Below are 22,558 nucleotides of genomic sequence, written 5' to 3' on the forward strand. Positions count from 1 at the left end.
GGGGGGTCTGTATAGTTTGTTCGTCCCGCGTTTGACGACCTGGCCTGAAGGGTACCACAACAACAACGCAGAGCAATTGCGGAAAAAATAGCTTAGCGCAACAAAACACAGTTTTATCATGAATGTATAAGCGAAGCGCTACTACACGAAATCCGGCACCGTTAAGGTGGCCCCACAATTCTTGCAGTTCTTCCCCCTGTCTAGAAATATTACGTAGACATTATGTAAGTCGGGCGTATAGTCGGGTTTAACGTTTGTACTCCATGCGCCCGGCGGATTCGGGTGGCCAGCGCGGATGTCAAGGACCCAAAAAGAGTCTGGCTCCCGAGTCTGTGAGAGAGTGTTGTTGGAATATGCATGACCGCGTGTTCGCGTCCTTTTCCGTCTCGCCGATGGCTCTCGCTCCGCGAGCCGAAAACACTCCGCCTTCAAACGTCTTCAGGTTTTGAGAAATGGCATAACTTTCGTCATGACGTTGCTAAGTTGGGATTTGCAGGTCCGCGTCCACTGTCCTCCCTTTTTCTAGAACCTTCTCAAAATGAAATGAGGTTCCAATTAAAAGGATAGATGCACCGAAGTGAAAGTTCACAACCAAAATTCGCCGGAAGTTGTCATCAGAGCTCGCAAACAAAAGCTTATCGAAGTTCAAAAAAATGATGCAACACAGTTCAAGCCTATTTCTCCTTTCTCGAAAAGGCGTGCTCCCGGCCCTTCTCACTGACACTCGCTGCGCAGCGGAAAGCGTGCGCCTGAGGCAGGCAGCCCAACTTACGGCCCCCTGCGCCCGTGAGACGTGAGGTAGGCAGCCCAACCTACAGCCGCCTGCGCTCCCGAAGCGTGAGGGAGGCGGTTCACAATGTTTGCCCGCTACGCCCGTGGGGCGTGAGGTAGGCAGCCCAACGTTCATTCGGCCGTCGATGCGACGCCTGCGAGGCACACAGCCCAACGCACCCGCACATGCCAGCCTGCCGATGCTGACCCCGGAGCCGAAGACGGGCACAACCTCAATGCCGAATCTTTGCTGATGCTGGTGCCCATTTGACACAAATCAAAGTCTTACACCGGTCGTTGGTGGTACTTTTCTTTTGTTTCCTTTTTTATTTTGTTTTCCTTTGCACTCACGTCACCGACGTATGACGCTTAAGCCCGAGGGGCGGCCGCGGGCTGGGCGGCGGCGGGCCGACCAAGTGCCCGGTAATGAGCATGGGCGCGCTAACCGAGGCAACGAAACGCGAAGGTGATTCCAATAACAACATTGTTTTGGGGGGAAACGGTGGCGGCTGGGATGCTGTGGTCAGCAGGAGCCGGCTACTGCCCGGCCGTGCTTGGCTCCGACCTTGCGGGATGTCACCTTCTCGCCAGCCCGGCCGCCCTGGAGAAAGGAGGCAGGGCAAAGGAAGGACTGCAAATTGCGCCATTTTACGTTTGAATGTTGTTTGGTGACCGTCGGGGGCTTATCGAGTTGTTTACAAAAACGTTTCTTCTGTTTAAGAGATTCGAACTAATCTACAGCACCCTGTTAAATTTGCATCATTAGGTTGTTTTGAATAAATATCTAAATGCGCAACTAGTACTGTTCAAAGAATTACACAGAAGCTCTTTGACGCAGCACAATTCCTTGCATGTTGTTCTTTGCCTTGGTGCCGACTGTTTTCCAATAAAATAAACGAAACAAAAACTTTCGTACTTCGATTTGGGGTGGACTCAGGATTACGTCATTTTAGGGCTTACACGTGAATGTTGAGGGATTACAAATTCATTTTGTTGAATTTCTGGCTGTAAAACCATTTAATTTTGATAATAAGGTTAAATTAAGTGAAATTATGTTTTTTTTTTAATTAGGTGAAGTATCACACGGAATACATCAGGATTACGTAGGGATTACACGTTAGGGATTACGAGAGTGGTGGCCCTTTCGGATATTTTTCATAATGAGAGAAAGTAATGTTCTTCCACACGCAATTTTATCTCTATTTCCTCTGTCTGGGGACATTGGGACATAATGTAACACACGGGCTGCTGTCAGTCGGTCAAGGAGGGACCGTGGCAGTGAGACGCGGATAACGGTTATGAGAGAGTCTGGGGAGGGTGACTACTATAAATGCACCCCAGGGTCGCTCGTAATGCTTGCTGATAGAAGAAAGTCGGTGGCGCAAGTAATCGACCATTCAGACGGAGGACGGGGACGCTGGCTCCAATTTTGAGGCATATATATAAGTCACCTTTGCACTGTGGTTATCGATGACAGATCTGCGGAAAGAACAGAAGGAATAGCTGCAGGGGTTACGTTAGTTATGTAACACGAGCGGAAGGAAGTCACTCAAAAGAACAAAAGAAAACTACACTGATAAACTGTTCAACTGGCGTGCACAGGCACGTGCTCAACACTATGTTGCACACTTTCAAGTGTTTGACTAAGCATTTGAATACTATGAAGTGTTTAACAGTAACGTTGAATACTTCCAAGTATACAACATCAGGGTCGGCTATGAAGCTTTTTGGACACATTAAAGTGTTCAAATTTACTGTTGAACACTTTCAAATACTTAAACACTTAGTGGAACACTTCTATGTGTGCAACGTAGTGTTGAGCACGTGCATGTGCACGCCTGTTGAACACTTTATTTATCAGTGTATGTTAAGGAAATGTTTCAAATGTAAATTTGGAACTTGGTTGTGGAATAATTACCTAATTTATCGGCCAAGTCGAACATTGAAGTAATTTCCGCATGTAAAAGTAACAAGTTCTAGATTTAAATCTTTGAATGCCGTAACAATCACTTCACTGTGTTTACAGGAGCTCTAAGAAAATGGCGCAGATCAACACCCTGGACTGGGGTGGTCGTACCCGTCGGCCGTCTCCCCGTGATCCGTGTCGGAGCCCCCCGGTGTCAGCGCGCCAAAACAACACGCGACGACAGTCATAATTAGGCGTCTCGAATGATATCTCGTTAACGAGGCTGGGGTCAGGCGTCGCGCGGGCTGCACAAACACAATCTGCACCTTGGTGTCGGCGGGGAGCGGCACGGTGCAGCGAGCGAGCACCCCGTCAAGAAGTGACGAGTCCTCGACAGTTTGCTGCATAAGGATTCGTCAAATTTGGGGGGCGCAAGGACTCACCCCCTGTAGTATGCCATTGGCGTGGGTCGGGTGTCAACGCCGAAGGCCTAACTATATGTGTGCAAGGCGCGTCGCAGCGGGACATTGCTTCGTGAAACAGCGAAGCCTGTTACGCGAGACGTGCTCTGGCGTACGTATAGCTAGTAAGAGTGAGTGTGCCTCCATTCCGGCGCGTGTTGCCTATTTGCGCGCGTCTCATCTGACACGAAAAAGGGGAAAGGGGGTGAGAGGTGGGGGGGACTGCGCCGCGGCCGCTGCCGACGATGCAACTATATCGAACGGCGTGAAGAGTTTTTGTCTTATTTGCGTCTAAGAGCCCGTGCAAGGAAACGTGACTTTGATAAGAACGAAAGGGGGCGGGGCGACGCGGGACGGCCAGCAGCCTTATGGTCTGCTGGGACGGATGTCTTGGACAGTTCAGTTGGGGGAAAATGGAGGGGGGCGGTGGGTCAGAATTTTTCCGAATTGACAATAAATTTAGAGAAATCTCACCAAACGTGGCTTTGAGAAGTCCTGAAATTTCACAGGGCTCACGTTTAAATTTAATTTTGTGCGGCACCTTAACAAATACGTTCCGTTATTTAGCGGCTTATCTTTTATTTTCCTGTATTAACACACATTTGTTTTGATCGATAACACTCAAAAATATAAAAATATATCTCTTAACAAAATCATTTCCAGTGTTTGCAGTGGGGTAAGAAAACTGCGTTTTTTGGGAGGGTACGCACGTGCGCGCTGGCAGACACAGATAAGATCATTGGCGAATTTAAATCATAATTTCTCCGTTATTAACAAATAAAAAGAAAAGCCGGCGACGACGCCGCACCGCCGGCGTCTGTTAGGCTCGGGCGGGCTCGTTTCTCGTATTTATGAGGTGAGTGATGGGACTCGGGGCGCTCAAACCATCATCGTTATTGACTGCGAACACGGCCGATTCCAGCCACCACGAGATCGATTAAAGGCAAATAGACTCGCCTACTGCGCGGGCGGGTATCGGCGGGTATGGCTTTATTTGGTCCTCTCCGGCTGCAACGTGGGCCGCTCAGTCAGTCAGGCAAGTGGTGAGTGAGACATGCGCCGCTTATCAAGGCTGACCCAGAATTGAATGCCATTTGACACATTTCTGCCCGCGATAAGCGCACCAAAGGGATGCGTTCCCGCAACAGGGCGGGGGTTGCGTGGTCGCGAGCGTGCCGGCCACGGCACATGGCCTGGCGCCGGCCCACGACCCGGCCCGGCGCCAGAACAGGACCCGGCACCTGGACACAACCCGGCACCTGGACACAACCCGGCACCTGGACACAACCCGGCACTGGTACACTGGCACCAAGCTCCGGTACACCGTAGGTTGTTTTGAATAAATATCTAAATGCGCAACTAGTACTGTTCAAAGAATTACACAGAAGCTCTTTGACGCAGCACAATTCCTTGCATGTTGTTCTTTGCCTTGGTGCCGTTTTCTAATGAAATAAACGAAACAAAAACTTTCGTACTTCGATTTGGGGTGGACTCAGGAATACGTCATTTTAGGGCTTACACGTGAATGTTAAGGGATTACAAATTCATTTTGTTGAATTTCTGGCTGTAAAACCATTTAATTTTGATAATAAGGTTAAATTAAGTGAAATTATGTTTTTTTTTTAATTAGGTGAAGTATCACACGGAATACATCAGGATTACGTAGGGATTACACGTTAGGGATTACGAGAGTGGTGGCCCTTTCGGATATTTTTCATAATGAGAGAAAGTAATGTTCTTCCACACGCAATTTTATCTCTATTTCCTCTGTCTGGGGACATTGGGACATAATGTAACACACGGGCTGCTGTCAGTCGGTCAAGGAGGGACCGTGGCAGTGAGACGCGGATAACGGTTATGAGAGAGTCTGGGGAGGGTGACTACTATAAATGCACCCCAGGGTCGCTCGTAATGCTTGCTGATAGAAGAAAGTCGGTGGCGCAAGTAATCGACCATTCAGACGGAGGACGGGGACGCTGGCTCCAATTTTGAGGCATATATATAAGTCACCTTTGCACTGTGGTTATCGATGACAGATCTGCGGAAAGAACAGAAGGAATAGCTGCAGGGGTTACGTTAGTTATGTAACACGAGCGGAAGGAAGTCACTCAAAAGAACAAAAGAAAACTACACTGATAAACTGTTCAACTGGCGTGCACAGGCACGTGCTCAACACTATGTTGCACACTTTCAAGTGTTTGACTAAGCATTTGAATACTATGAAGTGTTTAACAGTAACGTTGAATACTTCCAAGTATACAACATCAGGGTCGGCTATGAAGCTTTTTGGACACATTAAAGTGTTCAAATTTACTGTTGAACACTTTCAAATACTTAAACACTTAGTGGAACACTTCTATGTGTGCAACGTAGTGTTGAGCACGTGCATGTGCACGCCTGTTGAACACTTTATTTATCAGTGTATGTTAAGGAAATGTTTCAAATGTAAATTTGGAACTTGGTTGTGGAATAATTACCTAATTTATCGGCCAAGTCGAACATTGAAGTAATTTCCGCATGTAAAAGTAACAAGTTCTAGATTTAAATCTTTGAATGCCGTAACAATCACTTCACTGTGTTTACAGGAGCTCTAAGAAAATGGCGCAGATCAACACCCTGGACTGGGGTGGTCGTACCCGTCGGCCGTCTCCCCGTGATCCGTGTCGGAGCCCCCCGGTGTCAGCGCGCCAAAACAACACGCGACGACAGTCATAATTAGGCGTCTCGAATGATATCTCGTTAACGAGGCTGGGGTCAGGCGTCGCGCGGGCTGCACAAACACAATCTGCACCTTGGTGTCGGCGGGGAGCGGCACGGTGCAGCGAGCGAGCACCCCGTCAAGAAGTGACGAGTCCTCGACAGTTTGCTGCATAAGGATTCGTCAAATTTGGGGGGCGCAAGGACTCACCCCCTGTAGTATGCCATTGGCGTGGGTCGGGTGTCAACGCCGAAGGCCTAACTATATGTGTGCAAGGCGCGTCGCAGCGGGACATTGCTTCGTGAAACAGCGAAGCCTGTTACGCGAGACGTGCTCTGGCGTACGTATAGCTAGTAAGAGTGAGTGTGCCTCCATTCCGGCGCGTGTTGCCTATTTGCGCGCGTCTCATCTGACACGAAAAAGGGGAAAGGGGGTGAGAGGTGGGGGGGACTGCGCCGCGGCCGCTGCCGACGATGCAACTATATCGAACGGCGTGAAGAGTTTTTGTCTTATTTGCGTCTAAGAGCCCGTGCAAGGAAACGTGACTTTGATAAGAACGAAAGGGGGCGGGGCGACGCGGGACGGCCAGCAGCCTTATGGTCTGCTGGGACGGATGTCTTGGACAGTTCAGTTGGGGGAAAATGGAGGGGGGCGGTGGGTCAGAATTTTTCCGAATTGACAATAAATTCGAGAAATCTCACCAAATGTGGCTTTGAGAAGTCCTGAAATTTCACTGGGCTCACGTTTAAATTTAATTTTGTGCGGCACCTTAACAAATACGTTCCGTTATTTAGCGGCTTATCTTTTATTTTCCTGTATTAACACACATTTGTTTTGATCGATAACACTCAAAAATATAAAAATATATCTCTTAACAAAATCATTTCCAGTGTTTGCAGTGGGGTAAGAAAACTGCGTTTTTTGGGAGGGTACGCACGTGCGCGCTGGCAGACACAGATAAGATCATTGGCGAATTTAAATCATAATTTCTCCGTTATTAACAAATAAAAAGAAAAGCCGGCGACGACGCCGCACCGCCGGCGTCTGTTAGGCTCGGGCGGGCTCGTTTCTCGTATTTATGAGGTGAGTGATGGGACTCGGGGCGCTCAAACCATCATCGTTATTGACTGCGAACACGGCCGATTCCAGCCACCACGAGATCGATTAAAGGCAAATAGACTCGCCCACTGCGCGGGCGGGTATCGGCGGGTATGGCTTTATTTGGTCCTCTCCGGCTGCAACGTGGGCCGCTCAGTCAGTCAGGCAAGTGGTGAGTGAGACATGCGCCGCTTATCAAGGCTGACCCAGAATTGAATGCCATTTGACACATTTCTGCCCGCGATAAGCGCACCAAAGGGATGCGTTCCCGCAACAGGGCGGGGGTTGCGTGGTCGCGAGCGTGCCGGCCACGGCACATGGCCTGGCGCCGGCCCACGACCCGGCCCGGCGCCAGAACAGGACCCGGCACCTGGACACAACCCGGCACCTGGACACAACCCGGCACCTGGACACAACCCGGCACTGGTACACTGGCACCAAGCTCCGGTACACCGGCACCGAGCACCGGAGCACCGGCACCGGCCACCGGCCACTGGCACCGGTAACGAAGTGCCCTAGCGCTACTGGCTCAACGAGCCGGCCAGAGTAATCACCACGTTTTTAGTTTTCTGGCCGCCCCACTTCAAATTATACGTTTTATATACGCACTCACAAAAAATATCCCACAAAGTGGGGGAAAACGCGGAAAGGAATCTAAGACGCCCCGCGTTATTTTTTTGGCAAAGAGTTCCGTAAATAAGTCACTTTGGATTTTGCCGGTTTGGTGGTCTGGACACCGGGCGGCCGCTGGACGGATCAGCTGGAGAGTGGAGCTCGCCAGTCTAGCCGGAGCATCCTACCCGCTCGTGTCTCTCGTCGTGGTGGTGTACGGCTAGCCCGAGCCAACACAAACCACACGAAGCAGGCCACGTGGGTTGCGAACGCGTGTAACGAGTAACGCTACGTATTGCGCCGTGTCACTGTGTGCACCAAAGTGCTGCTGCCTTTTGCATGCTCCGCCGTGCGGTGGGTTTGGATTGTCGTATACGAAAGTGTCGAGATAATTGTAGCCTTTGCCGGCGGATGCAAGTACGCAGAACAGTTGGTGTCACCGTGGCGTTTGGTGTTAGTGTTTGGTCCACTGCGGTCCGGAGCGGGGCTCTCCTGCCGAAAGTAACACTCTTCTCTTACACCTGTTTTGCGACGCTGGGTGAGTAGGTGACACGCACGACACGTAGTTTGGTTTCCGCTGAGGAGGGGGAGGGGACAAACCCCCCCGATTGTTGGTGTACAGAGTCTTAAGGCCGGTATTGGTGTACACTGAAAAAATACTACAGCACTAACAACAGTTAGCAGCAGCAGCTTTAAACTGTTAATTACATTAATGGCAGTTAGAAATTGTGGAACTTTGCTCTACCCTAGTTTACCCCCGTTTACAATGAATTTTCACGGTTTCGGACTGTCAAACTAAAATCCTATGAACTGGATTGTTAATGGCTTCCCGAAATCTGTAAACATGCTCAGCCTACGCATTTTGTAATACACCAGCATAAACAAATTTATGCATACTGGAGCTTTTAAAAAATCGTAGGCTGAGCAATGTCTACAGATTTTAGTAAGCTATGAACAAAATTGTGCTCAAGAATTTATAGTGACTTCTTCTCATCGTATTCCGTACGTCCATACCTTACGGATGAAGGCATGTTTGTTATGGATGTAATTATCCATAATATGTCAATTTCATCCATATTACGGACGAGTTGTGATTCACGCGCAGAAAAATAAAATTCAGTTTCGTGCTAATTAGTTTGGCTGAATAATTTTATACCTGTGCATATTACGTTGCACAAAATTATCTGTACGTGAGTCCACAAAGAAATGAGAGTGTGAGCAGTGTGCATGTTTACAGATTTCAGTAAGCTATGAATCAAAAAGTTCATAAGATTTTAGTGTGTACCAAGATCAGGTGCACAGACTATTGCGCAAGTTTTTACCATCTCGGTTTTCCCTCACGCGTTTGTATGTTTAAATGAATTTTTTTCGTGGTCCCAGCGTTTCATTAGTATTTTCGTTTTTTCGATGAAGTTAGTGGTCCGCCGCGCGTTTTTGCTTTAAAAAAACTTAACACCCCTTTTTTTTCCATTCCTTATGTAACACCTGTGAGGTGACCCATCAACACTCTTCGTCGGATATCATCCGCACGTTCGGGTTTGTTATATTCTGTTAATCTAACGATAGATTTGTCCAGCAACGCGTCTTTGTTATGCAGTTGTGAGTGGAAAACTTATAAGTTCTACAGTGACAGTACAAAATAGCAAAGTAAATAGTTCATAAATTTCAACTGGAACTTTTGAGACTTTGAGTCCATGTCCTTCATGAAAGCATTTTTATCCGCTGCTGTACAGCTGCAGAACATTTTTGTTAACCACTTGAAACTGCATACAGCAACTGTCGCCCTACGACTCGCGCTAGCAGGCAACCCGCTCACACTCGTGCGTGCGGAGGAGCAGCACGGGGCAAATCAGCCAGGGAGGTATTTGAAAATATTGTGAGACATGGGACGCACCTAGTTTATATGTGGTTCGGGACTTCCCTTGTACGTACAGCGCCGTAGAGGTAGGCCACCAAGCCTACCCGCCCAGCGACTGCTCCCACCCACACGCGTCCCCCCCTCCCCCACCCCGCCCTCTCTTTCCCACTCCCTCCTCGCTCACACACACACACACACACACATCCTATTTAGCGTGCGTGAGTGTGTGCGGAGCATTTTTTTTGTGGATTCCTCTTTTCCCAAGGCTGAGCGAGCGACTCTGATATACATCTTCTACAAAGTAAACAAACGGACCTTGTTGCTTGATTGATTAAACGATCTTTAGCCCTTGATTTTGAACAGTTTACAGTCATAATAGTAACTCTCAGGGTGGTCGTTAGAGTTAAACCCTTACTATTTGAAACGAGAAGTTTTCACCATTGGCTCTGATTGACTTTTCACCAACACCAACACTACACACAGGGGATTATTTTTTTCTGTTTGTTGTTGTGACTGTGGTGGTTTGGAACAAGGAACCACTGTTAGGACGAACTATCTATTGCAGAATTAGTGTGGTAAAATGGTCGGCCAATTAGGCACTTCGGACCTCTGATGCCCCCCAGCCCCAGCCCTCTTTTATGGTTGTTTGTCGGGTTTTTCTCCGGTAGGCAGATGGGTATAACCGTATCTTCCTCATCTTTTCTCAGGTGGCGAATGGGTCCGATGATGGTGCCGTGGGTGGCGGGCGCTAAAGCCGAGCCGCCGCCACAGAACCTCCAAATCCAGGTGAACAACCACCACGTGTCGACGCACGTGAGCGTGTACGCCCGGCTGTTGGCCTGCCTCCTGAAAGCCGGGGAGTCGTCGCTCAACCCCCTGCGCCGGAATCTTCCACGTAAGTTTGTTGTTGTTGTTGTTGTTGTGTGTATTTATAATCGGGGAGGCTAAATAAGCATGTGCGGTGAAAGACGATGCGGGATGGCTTGGCGAGGCTGCAGGGCAGGACCAGTGAAAGGTTATTTTTGTAGCGGAAAGGTATTTGCCGTCTGGCGGAAAAATCCAGTGCGGGGCGGCGTTCGCTCACCCTGCGGCCTCCGCTGCAGCATGTCTGCTGGAAGCGCACGGAAAGGAAAGGGGTTCATAAACAGGATCGTGGTGGAAATTTCCCTCCTACAAGGGGGGCCCTTAGGAGACCGGGTGGGTGCAGCTTCGTCGACGCCAAGATATTCCTGTCTGCGTTCCCCATCTCTTGTTTTCTGCACATGTAGATGGGTGTGTGTGCATTCGTGTTTTGTGGAGTTTCTACTTCAATAAATGATATAAAAGAAACCCCCATGAATAAAAAGACGTAATTTCACTGTCAGGGCGGAGAGTCGTTCGTGAGCGTGTTTCGGCAGTGTGTTGACGTCTGACCGAAATAATGAGTGGGTTTAGTTTCTGCGGAGATGATCGCGTTTCTTCTATAATGTAGAGACAGGGCGGATCGTTTGGCACTGCTACAATTACTTGTGGCATTTCATTTCCTTTCCTGCTTCTACTGGACTGGCTTACTGGATTGCCCGCAAACCTTTCGTATAAAAATTATTATTGCTTTCATCCTTAATTCTTCAAATGCAATTGTATTGTTTGGAAGATGGCTAGCCTGATTAATTTTCTTCTTGTCCTCTTTGAACCAACAACCACCAACTGAACGTCTCTCATATGACACTTCAAGAGTGGTTGTTTTGGCAGTTTTCTTTTTCAGATTGGCTTTTCCGAACTGAAAGTGAAGTGAAAAGGAATCTTATCACAACTTTAATTATCACAATCTATTTGTTAATATTTCAACACGCACGGTGGGGGGTGGAACTCAGAGTGAAAGTAGTTTCGTTAACGACCCTTCCGTGCCGGCCCCCTTCCTGTTATCACATTCCCGTTAACAACCGAGGGGTGCCCAACTGTGGTAATCAGGTGTGCACTGAAATGGTAATCACTGGTAATCACTGGTAATCTACACACTCTTGAGGGTCCTTCCAAAGAACAAATTTGTTGATTGAGAATGCATTTTTGTGCACATTTTGTCTGAATGCAAACGCCCATGTTTAATATGACGTATTTGCATCCCTCCCATGGACAAAAACATAATTTGTCCAATCATAGAATGCAAGTTTGTAACTTTGCAAGATAAAGAATTAAGAATTACCTAAACTGTGCACAAAAATGCATCTTTCTCGGGACAAAAAATAGTTGTTTTGATTTAGAATGCAGGCGAGTCATGCCTAGTATTCATTGGTAATCTTTGGTAATCATTGGTAATCCTTGGTAATCTTTACAATTTGGTAATCCGGTGTACACATTTTTATGGAGTTGGGCATCCCTCGTTTACAACAGCACAATCTAATAATCTAATGCCTCTTTTTTGCTCAATATTCTTCCTTTTATTTTTACCAGCAAACCAATCTTTGTCAGTTTTTTCAATGACTTCTCGATTTTTTTTATCATTTTAACCCTACAGTTTTCTTTCTCCCTTTTCTTCTTTTTTTCCCGTTTTTGTAAAGCTCCCTACCCCCCTCGCACCACTTCCTTTTTTATTTCGTTGGTCAGATTATTTTGGACTGGGCCCATCCGTGCAATTTGTCTGTTCTATAAAACTATCACCTATACCCGATCTACAATTTTCGCTTGGAAGGGGCAGACGGACATCAGCATTCTACCTCCGTTCCGTTTTTTCTTTCCAATTTTTGCAAGCTTATCTGGGGGCGCGGCGCGCCCAGGTCCTACTACGCCGGGTTCCCTCTATGATTTAGGAAACACGTGAGTGAAAACACGTGATGAGTGCGAACACGTGCGTGAAAATAATTACCCCTCCGACTCACGCGGCGTTTCACGTGTGCGTAAGGAGAAAAAAATCTGCGTCGAGGTATTTCCTTTTTTCTGTCGTATCCTCCAGAAACGTGTTTTGTCTGAAAGTTGCCGATAAAGTCGAAGCATCTTCAAAAAAAACTGTCGCGCCTCGACCGAAGTGTTTCCTCCCCGATAACGTTGTGCATCTGATTTACACGTTGCGCAGCGCGGAAGCGGTTATTTCGGTTGTTCCGCTGCATCCGCAGCATCCGCTGCATGTGCCGTCGCTCGGCTGATGCTGCTGCTGCGCGGCGCCCTCCTGATCGGTCGATCGTTACCCCCAGAACACACACTTGAGATAGCGTAACGACGTTCACAAACGGGCGAAAAATATTTCTAAAATAAATTCAATGCTGCACCAGACCAGTAGCTCTGCCCGTGATGCAAGCCTTTGTCGCTCGTGCAGTATCAGATGTCGCGCCGGCATGTGGTGCTGCTGCACTGTGGACCCTGGGGGCTGCGACACTGGTATCCACTCCATCCCCGGCTCCCGCCAAATATTGGGACGAACTCACCTTAGGCCTGTAGACGTCTATTAATGAATACCTTATCATTCTCACCGTAAAAAGTGTGTGTGTATTTTGTAAGTTACCATTTATAAAACGTGTCGTACATGTACAACCTCTCGAATCCTACTTGCGCGATTCCATCGTCACTGCTAGCAAATTTACAAATTTAAATTGTGATTGTACGACATCTGTCATGGAAAATTTTTCTGTGCCTGGTACGACAACTCTCTCTCTCTCTCTCTCTCTCTCTCTCTCTCTCTCTCTCTCGCTCTCTCGCTGTCTCTCTCCACCCCCTCCCCCTCCCCTCTTAAAAATTTCACAAAAACAAAGCTCTTATTTTGAGTGTTTAACAATAATATTTTGGCACTGCTTCCTCCCTTTCTTTTCCACTCCCTCTTTTCCTTGCAGTGGCGCGTGCACGCCAGTGTGCAGGGGCGCCATAGTTGACGTTCCCTCGGCGATGATACGGACCGTCCCTATTCGGTGTCGCCCGTCCACTCTGACCCCGTTGCGCCGTCACCAGCGTGACCGGCCTTCAAGAGTTATCGCCCATTTTACTCGCGCGCTGCCGCCGCATCGTTTCGGAAAGGCAACAAACTCCACAAGTATTGGGTGGTCGCTGTGCCCTGTTGAAGCGAATGCGTATTTTGGCCTGCACGCTCACGTTCGGACGGGGGTTTAAGGCGCCTTGGCTACAGACGATAGGCAAACCCGCCCACTCCCGTGCATGCGGGCTGGTATACACGCTTGCATCGGCGAGGAACAACGACCAGACAGAGACCGACATACAGGGTGGTCCACAGACTTGACTTTATTTTGGTTATGCTGTGCGGCATGCAGGCGAGCGGGCGGGTTGCATACTCACACGGGGCCATAAGGTGCCGTGATGAGCGACGGTAGGCAAGCCCGCCCGCACCTCTACATACGGCACAGTATTAGCAAAATAAAGAAAGGTGTCTTTGGACCTCCCTGTATACTTCACTCCCTGAGGCATGGCATAGTTTTAAAGCAATGTTCACTAAAATTGGTTCTAGAGTGGCGTATATTCCATTTGCACGACGTTCTTACTTTCGAAACGTGTTGTCCTTGTACCTGCTAATGTTTAAATCCAATCGGCCATAGATTCACCAAAACTTTCAAATATTGACACTTGTTTGATCCAGCTCAGCAGTCATTGGTACAACTTGAATGTTTGATGTTTCCTTGTAAAAATCAATGATTTTGGCGACCACTAGCTCCTCTGCGCAACGTCGCGGTCTCGCCAGCCACGCCACCTTGCCACGACAGCCGTGTCCGCCTCTATTTCTGAACCCCAAGAAGAGCAAGAATAGGGAGAAAGGGGCGTTATCAAGCGGACCCTAAAGGCTTTGACCGGGCAGATGCCTACGTGCCGACCATCACACCAGGGCCCGGCAAGTTTAATCCCCTCCCATTCTTTGCACGGAAAAGCGATAAGGAACATTTTTCCGTTTGGCGCCGTTTTTCTCGATTAATGTTTTGTGTACAGGGATGCAAAGAGCGGCGCAGTGCGTCGACATACAGGCACGTTGACGCGTCTTTGTGCATGTAAAGTGCTAAAGGCGTGCAAACAAACGCCTTTAGACGGACAACAAACAATGTCTGACGAAAAGAAGAAAGACAAAAACATGAAATCTTCAAACTGCCGAATCTCTGCGTGCTCTCTGGCCGAGACGAAAAGCTGGTGACATTGGTTGTTTATCTCCGCATGAGCATTCCGCGCCGGCGTGGTCGTCGTGTGTAATTAGAAACTCGCATTTAGTAGGAAACGGCGGTGCGCCGAGGTCAAGGGAACGCAAAAAGATAAAAGATGTATAATTGGCATAGCCGAAATTGTAACGGTCCATCTTGTGGACCTCATTACCTCGACCTATCGCTCGTTATTGTTATCATGTTGCCTTCGAGTAGGATTATTGTTTTCTTGCGCCGAGTCTGGGGGCGTTTCTTTACCACCCTTCTGCTTTGGAAAAGCCGGCATCTGCAACGATCTGGTGTATGTGTACTAATCTGCCCTGTTCAGATGGAACTTGTGGATTTCTCGGCCAGTGTAGGCTGCATTAAGTTTTCATTTGCTGACGTGATAGTGAGTGTACTCAAGTATATTCACTGGTAAAACAAGTGTTTAATTTTGCACGTCAAGTGACATTTAAGTTCAGATGTGCACTTTCTTGACACTTTGTGGTCTCTAACTATGTTACATGTCAATTGTTGTTTAAACTTTCGACACTTCCGAAACGTATGGCAGCTACACATCGTATGGTGCCCTATTGACAGCATAGAACTGTGTGTGTCCAAGTGTGCAGGATTTAAACGTTTACAAAACGTCTAAAATTTGCACACCACGCAAGTGTGCAACTTGAGTTAAACACCATGTAATGTGCTAAACCACAACTTGCACGTTGGTGTGCAAATATTGCACACTTCTTTTACCAGTGTTTTTGTGTTTTCCTGTGTACATATTTTTTCCTACTGGACCCCCGATATTTTGTAATAATTCTTCTGAATGTTTGGAACAATAGACGATATAAATTGTCATTCTTGGCTCTTATCCATCGTGAGGCCCCGCCGTCGGTGGGATATTAATTTTTTTTAAGTCGTCGATAAAATGGCGATCGAAGTGTTTCTTGTTTATTTAGTGAACGGGCCGCCGAGTAGCTCTTTCCCGTCCCTGTTGGGGCCAGGGCGAGCACCAGGGGAGAGAGAAAGAAATGCGATACATTTGGCAACTGTGCCCGCGCGGTGTTCCATGCCGATACCGGTTAATACCCGTATACTTTATCTCATGAGTATGGCCGATACTCGATCCACAGTAGTGGTAACCACATTGCAAATGCTCTTGTGCTGCAGTACTCAGCTGCAGTTCTCCCACGTTATCCCCAGCACGCGCCGTGACCCCCTCTGACGCATGTTGTACAGCAAGCGTAATGACCGCACAAAAGTGTCCGGCACTAGACCCCCATATCAAAGTAATACTGTGCGCCCACCCATGTTCAGCGAATGACTTTTCCTTTTTCTACCTGGATTATTCAGAAAACGATGATTAGAGCCTCTGTTGAGCTTCCCACGCGCACACTCTTGTTTAATAGCGCCGAAACGTCAGCTGGGGATCACCGCTCATTCAAATCATGGCGGCACCTTGCGGTGTAGAAATGATCCATTGAGAGCAGCTAGCAGTTTCTTTTTAAGTCCGTGAGATAATTGCCCAAAAAGAGGGATGTTTAATTCGCCTACAGAAATAATAACACAATGAACAATCAGTTTTTTAACATTTGCTTGCAGGTAGAGGGTAGGGGTGGGGGCTACGGCTGGGGGCGTCATCGTGTAAGTGCTGGTTTCGAGGCGCAAGGTGTGGGTGAAGGTCGTTGGCGATGCTGCTTGGCTGGAGGGGAACCCCTTTTGACTGACTGATATTGGAGACCGCAGCAGAAAGAGCTGCAGCTGATAGGCAGTGTGTGCCTTGCTCGTGGCTCCTCCCCGCCCCACCACCACACCCCTGCCGCTCCCCGCCACTCCCCGCGCCTTGTCTCTGATAGGGTCCGCAAAGGTCTGTCGTTGCATGACACTCCCGCGCGCCCCACATAAATACCCCGGTCAGTCGGGCCAGTCGCCTTTAGTCAGATCGGATGCTGAGGAGCGTGATCCCCTATGGACCAGAAAGCAGAAAGCTTTGCGCCGCCCCTGGACCTCGTGTCCGTCGACATCACCTCCTACTTCCCCATTTAAACGGGAAGGGCAGGCGATTGTCCGCGCGCGCGACCACTAGAAAGGAGACTGCAAGAGGGGAGGGAGAGAGAGAGAAAGACGTGTGAGAAAGAGAGGGACTAGTTTTTACGTTTAGTTAAGTTTCTTTGTAGTGTGTATCAGTCAGGTTGATACAGTGAATATAGTGCTTCGGGATTTTTGTGCTATTTTGTGTTTGTGTGCTTTGGAATACGTGGCAACGAGTAGTAGACAAACTAAGGCAAGAAGTCGCATCATTGCTACTTGGATTACTTTCGCCGACACGCCTTCAACCAACCGACTATGAAGCTCTTCGCTTTTATCCTGACGTTCCACCGGGACCTCTTGCAGGTCGTCGGCATTACTCACAGTAAGTGTATTTTAAAAACAGATTTTCTTCAAAGTTTTCAGCCGAATAAGCGAGTAAGTTTCCCAAAGTAGGCGCTATAGGTTGACGGTTTTGCATGTGCTGGTGCTTCGTGCATTCGAATCAAGCAGCTTACCGTGATTAAGTTCAGAGTCCACCTCTGTGTTTCTGGAAATGCCATCCCGTAGTTACTGCGGCCACTTCGTTGTTGTACGCCAGGCGTCATCGCGACCCATTTATGACTAGGACAGGATGTTGCAAGGTTATCCGCGGTCATTGCAATTGGAGGTGGACTACGTTTGCGGTCCGAAATGTGCCATTCCGTGGCCCTGACTCGAAGTGAAGCGCAAGGCAAAAGGTTCTGTTTTTTTGGCAGGATTTGCATAAAAATGTGTGCTGCTCCGGGGACTGTCATCTATCTGGATGCCATTCTTTTCAATAGAAAAAGGCGGGTAGCTTGCCGATGGTGGCGCGCAGATCAGATAAGCGCAGCTCAAGAAGTTTGCTGTAGGTCAGGTCTCGCGAACGATGGATCAATCAATCGCTCACCTAGTCACACGACTAGTCAAACACACTGCAGTCACCGCCGGTCTTAGCAGGCGTGCAGAGCGATGAGCGGGCTGGAAAGATGTGACAGTCATAAATGTGACTGCTGTTTCGCTTTTCGCAAAAGATATACCGCCCTGTCTAGCGTGCCTTATGGATATATTTTTCCCCCGGTCTAAATGAAAAAAAAACAAAAAAAAACAGAAAACAATCACCGCTATTCGAGGACTGGTACAACTGCATATAAACTCGACAAACCTACCTTGAACACAATTGTGTCAAAAACCGGAGGCTGAAACGTCGCATGCATGTTTACATTGACCTGCCGGGTGCGGTCGTGTGGTCTTATAAACACTTTACCTCTTCTGGCGCTGGCAAATAATCACACTACAAGTGTCAGCGCATCATTTGTGTCTGGTTGGAGCTCGGCCAATCTACTGGCGCTGGCCGGCACGCGCTGCCGTTACCTGCTCGTCAGCCGGATGACAGGCCTGTTTGGGGTGCAGCGTCGTAAACCGATCACGTGATCAGCAGCATTGCACCTGACATTTACACGCTAGGCATGGCCATTTAGCTCAGGCGCAGAGGCTAAACAACTGCTCGATTTCATAAAATAAATGAATCGATCTAACTTTGATTCAAGACTATTTTTTGATCACTGCGAAAAATGTCCCTGTGAACTTGGAACCGGTTTTGTAAATTGACGAACACTAATTTACAACGGCCGTGGCTTGTAGACAAAACAGGGGTCAAATATTTTTCAGCATGAGCGATTTTAATTCGAAATTTTACGACGTTCACGATAATTTTTTTTAGTGAAACGTACTAATATTTTCCTAGTCTTGTCCCGATGCATGTGTTAATCTTTGTTTTTCACGAGTGATAATAGCTCTGCTTGTTATGCTTCTGAGAAAATCTATACATTAGGTAAAGGCAATTTTTTTCCCAAAATTGGATCCGTTTTGGATGTGCACGAAAACGTTGCTTTTATAGGAAAAAAAATTCTTTTATGTTTAGAGTGTATATTTTGGGGAATTCCGGGTTCTATGGATTGTTCGAGATATGTGCTAAATGGCGTACGTGTCATACTACTCATGTCGTCAGAACACTCCTCTCGTCCGACAACGTTCCCACGGAGGCATTGTTGATGATGATGTAGGAGTACCTCTTTGCCTCGGATTGGTCCCGCTGCAGTCTTTCCGGAAGGCCTTGCTAGATGCACTCGGCTGCTGGGCTGACGTACATACAGCTGTGCTGCGTGTGTGCAGTACTTGCATGACATTGCATACATTGCTCACATTTGGGCAACTATTTTTAACCAAGAGATAGGAGATATGAACTTAAATAACTGTAAGAACTACCTTTATAAAGGAGCCGTACAGGAAGACAGCCAGTAATAGTTCAAAACAAAACTGCAAACCTACCCTGTAAACCTCTGTATAATATATCGCAAACGATTCATGTATTAAGAGAGTGAAATTTGCAATGTTGCGCCTGTAAAACAGGCATCGTAAAGGTATCTGAAATCCTACTCGTTCTGCAATGTTGCTGTATTTGACGTCTCACTTCGCAGCTGCTATCCGTGGTGTTTACCGGGTGAACCTGCTCCCTGGCTGCCCGCCCCTCACAACAGTAAACTTGAACGTACGGCGTATGGCGGTGTTCTACCCCCCCCCCTCCGCCCCGTCTTCCTCTGATAACAGCACTAAGAAAAAATAATTGCGCTTTGCACTTTACGTTTCTTTAATGATCGTAGCTTGGCCTCAACTCAAAATTAGATAATGCATCTCCATTGAGTTTGTGCGTTGTGCAGTAAATTTCCTTGGGCGGGTGCAGCGTTTAGCATCCTGCGCTTGACAGTAGAGTGCAACACGGAAAAGCTCCGATTCTAGATCCTAGATGCTAAGCGTTATAGTGCTCGGCCAGAATTTTATTTTCTCAGTGTGATGATTTGAGCAACGCCCTCACTCTGTTTCCTTGTGTTGCAGGTAAGTTCTCATCAGCCTCAGTCGCGCGCGCCCCACGCGCCTCCTACTGCGGCTGCCTAACTGATTTTATCACCCCACGCAGTCTATCATTAGTAAGTGTGCGTCAGCCGTCAATCGCGCCCGTGCGTACATCTTGTTGTTGACGAGGCCTTTGTAATTTCATCGCGCGATGCAGCGGCCTGCTACCTGTGGTAGTAATCGCCAGAGTCTCTAAACGTGCAGCCACAGGCCACAGTCCCGTAACTAACATGGTGTAAGCACGCCCCAGCCCCAGTAAACGCTTCAATTCACGGAGAAAACGCTGATCAAACTCATACACATGCTAGTTGATACGGAAGCATCATTCTTCAAATTGTTTGTAAAATTCCAAATAATTAACTGGAAAATTTGCACCCCAATCTCTTTGGAAAATTTAAAATCCTAACAGTTTGGAACCAAAAACTGTAAAGTTCCAAACTTTGTGGAAAATTTTTATGAACTTTCGACTACATTTCTTTTTCTTTTTTTTTCAAAATGACAGGCCACCTAGTTTGGGGTAAACTAGTTAAGCTTATCGTTTTCTAAATTGTTCGGAAATTTTCAAACAAAGGACTGGTAATATTTTTTTCCAACAATGTGTTGGAAAATCGTGTTTCCGAACTTTGCAGACGGATTTTTGTTGGAAAATACGGACTTATTCCAGTGTTGTTGCAGCTGAAAACAAGAGATTTTTCCCTTCTGGGAAAAGTCTTGCCGCTGCTCCACCTGGACACACACGTGACTCTTTGTCTTAGGGTAGACTTATCTTGGATTTTCCCGCCACTCACCACACATCCCCGCGAGCTCTTTAAAAATCGCGGACAGCCCCGCCCCTGCCCCTGCCCCCGCGGCCGGCGCTGGAATCTCGTGTTGTTTCCGGCCTGGCGGTTTCAAGCTTTGAGTCACTGACATGTGCGCGTCCTGCTGCGAGCGATCTCGACGCTTTCCGCCCCCAATACGCGCTACGCCACGCCACGCGATGCGTCGGGTGGAGACTGTGACGTCACGTGGGAGAGTCGCCGTCGTGACGTCCGTATGACCCGCTCATGTAAAGAGGCTCTTGTGGGTCTGCTCTCTCGCACCGGTGCCTGATACCGGGGGGATCCCCTGGGCGGGGAATGCAGGGCTGTTAAAAAGGACGCAGGCCGTTGTTGCCTGCAGCCGGGAGCCTCCCCTAAGGTCTGCGTCACGCAGATGAGCTGCGCAGTCCTCGCGGCCAGTCCCCGCCGCTGCTTGCGGGTGCGCGGCGTGCGCTCCACATCCATACAGGCCAGACGGGGCAACACGGACATTAAGGCTTGTTTTCACCCATTTCTTTTTTCACTTCCAGCGATAACCCCTTTGCTTCGTACGCTCTGTTCAAGTACGCCTGTCCGCCCCCTCCCCTTCCCTCCACCCTCCTCCGTCGTGCGCACGCGCGCCTTTGTGTGTGTGAGATGCGCTTGAGTAAATATTGATGCTCCGTCGCCCGTGTCGCCTTGGCCGTAAATTCTACTTTGGTGTGACATCGCCGATGTCACTTTCGCTTATTATTGCAGAACATTCTATGCAAAACTACATACAATTCTTAAAATAATTTTGACACTTCGTTTTTAGTGAGATCACCCAAGGGCTTTGTTGAACCCTAACCGTACGATTGTATTTTTCTACAATCAGATTTCTTTATTCGTGGTTATTGTCTGGAAAACGGTGCGTGTATAGATTTTGGGCGCGATAAACAAAGAAGCGGCGCCACCTGCTAATGAGTTCACGGGTCAGAAATAGTGTGCCTGCCCGCCGGTTGTTTTCCTTCCTGTGACACGGTGTCGCGGGAGAAAAAGAAACGACTTATCTCTGGGTCGGTGTGCGGTCGAGGTGTGACCGGAAAGCTGGTGGCGCGGTGGATGCGCGAATGTGCGGATCACAAAGTAGGATTTATCGAAACGACCCATGTCGTGTGTCGCCGTGTTGCCTGCGGGTCACAGTGTGTGGCGTGTTGGGCCAGTCCGTTTGGCGACATCCTATTGCCTCGAGGTGCATGGTACAAGGGGTCGTCGGCCCATAGTCTGCGCTCTTTGGCTACTCCGCCAGAAACGAGACCAGCTTGGGAAGGGATGCTCTGGAAACGTAAGTGTGATACAGCCTGTGTCAGACCACAATTATTGTAGCGTGAGACATGTGTGGGCTTGACTTGTGAGTGTGAGACATTTGTCGTCTTGCACTTACAACTGTTGGACTGTCTCCACTGTGAATAATATCCTCGTAAATTTCTTTTCAAAATATCTTGTAAATTTATGACACCTCAAACTTGCTCGTCGATAGATTCCTAATCGATACATAGTGCTTGAAATTGTACAATTTTTGAATTGTAATTTTACGACACGCGTCAAGGGAAATTTTCCCGTGAAACTTATAAATATTTTTCACATTGTCACGCTTGAGTTTTCAGAGTAAATTTGCATGACTTCTCTTGTTTTTCTAAGCGTCTTTCTTGTAAACGGGCTCAATTATTAAGGCACTGAGTCGAAAAACCACGTTGCGGGGAGAGGCGTGGTGAGGGCGGGACAGTGTTTCCCTCGACCGCAGGCTGGCCTTGCGGGGCCCTGCATTCAGCGTACATTGGGGCTCTCCTCTCCGCGTCATACGCAAACCGTTCTCACGGCTCACCCTACTCTATCGCCAGACACTATCATTAAGATTTTTCGAGATGGGCTTTAATTTTTTTTCCAGAAAGTCAGTTTTTAAGATATGCTAAAATTACATCCGTAAATAACTGAAGGCCAGTACTTGAATGTGGGAGGATAAAAATAATGAAAAGTAAAAAACAAATTGCGTTTACTTTGTGACAAAAATGTAAATTTTTTACAAATCTGTCTTCGCGGGTCGCGGGTTCACCCATTTGTTATTAACATTGCATTAAAAATTGACAGCAGTGTGTACGGAAGCTTGCTAGGCTCTGTTCGGTTGAGATTGAGTATCAGTCTCTAGATGGACTGCATCATCGACTGGGCACGGGTGCGGGGTGCGGTGGACAACCATCTGGAAGCGTCCAGCTTCCTAAGAAGCGTGATATTTGTATCGTGTTAAATCTCCACCACCACCACCCGGTTTCCGGGGGGGGGGGGG

The 22,558-nt window shown here is 48.0% G+C and overlaps 1 protein-coding gene across 1 annotated transcript in view; it reads left to right on the top strand.

Moving 5' to 3' along the window:
- Positions 1 to 16,431: 16,431 nt before the first annotated feature.
- LOC127748634 (scavenger receptor class B member 1-like) overlaps positions 16,432 to 22,558 on the top strand; it is a 66,930-nt gene continuing 60,803 nt past the window's right edge. Inside the window, exon 1 of the mRNA XM_052266975.1 lies at positions 16,432 to 16,904. Coding sequence (XP_052122935.1) covers positions 16,838 to 16,904 — 67 coding nt within the window. The 5' untranslated portion in view covers positions 16,432 to 16,837. The remainder of the gene's footprint in view (positions 16,905 to 22,558) is intronic.

This window comes from Frankliniella occidentalis, unplaced genomic scaffold (genome assembly GCF_000697945.3).
Source record: "Frankliniella occidentalis isolate FOCC.00 unplaced genomic scaffold, Focc_3.1 Scaffold44, whole genome shotgun sequence".
Taxonomy (NCBI): domain Eukaryota; kingdom Metazoa; phylum Arthropoda; class Insecta; order Thysanoptera; family Thripidae; genus Frankliniella; species Frankliniella occidentalis.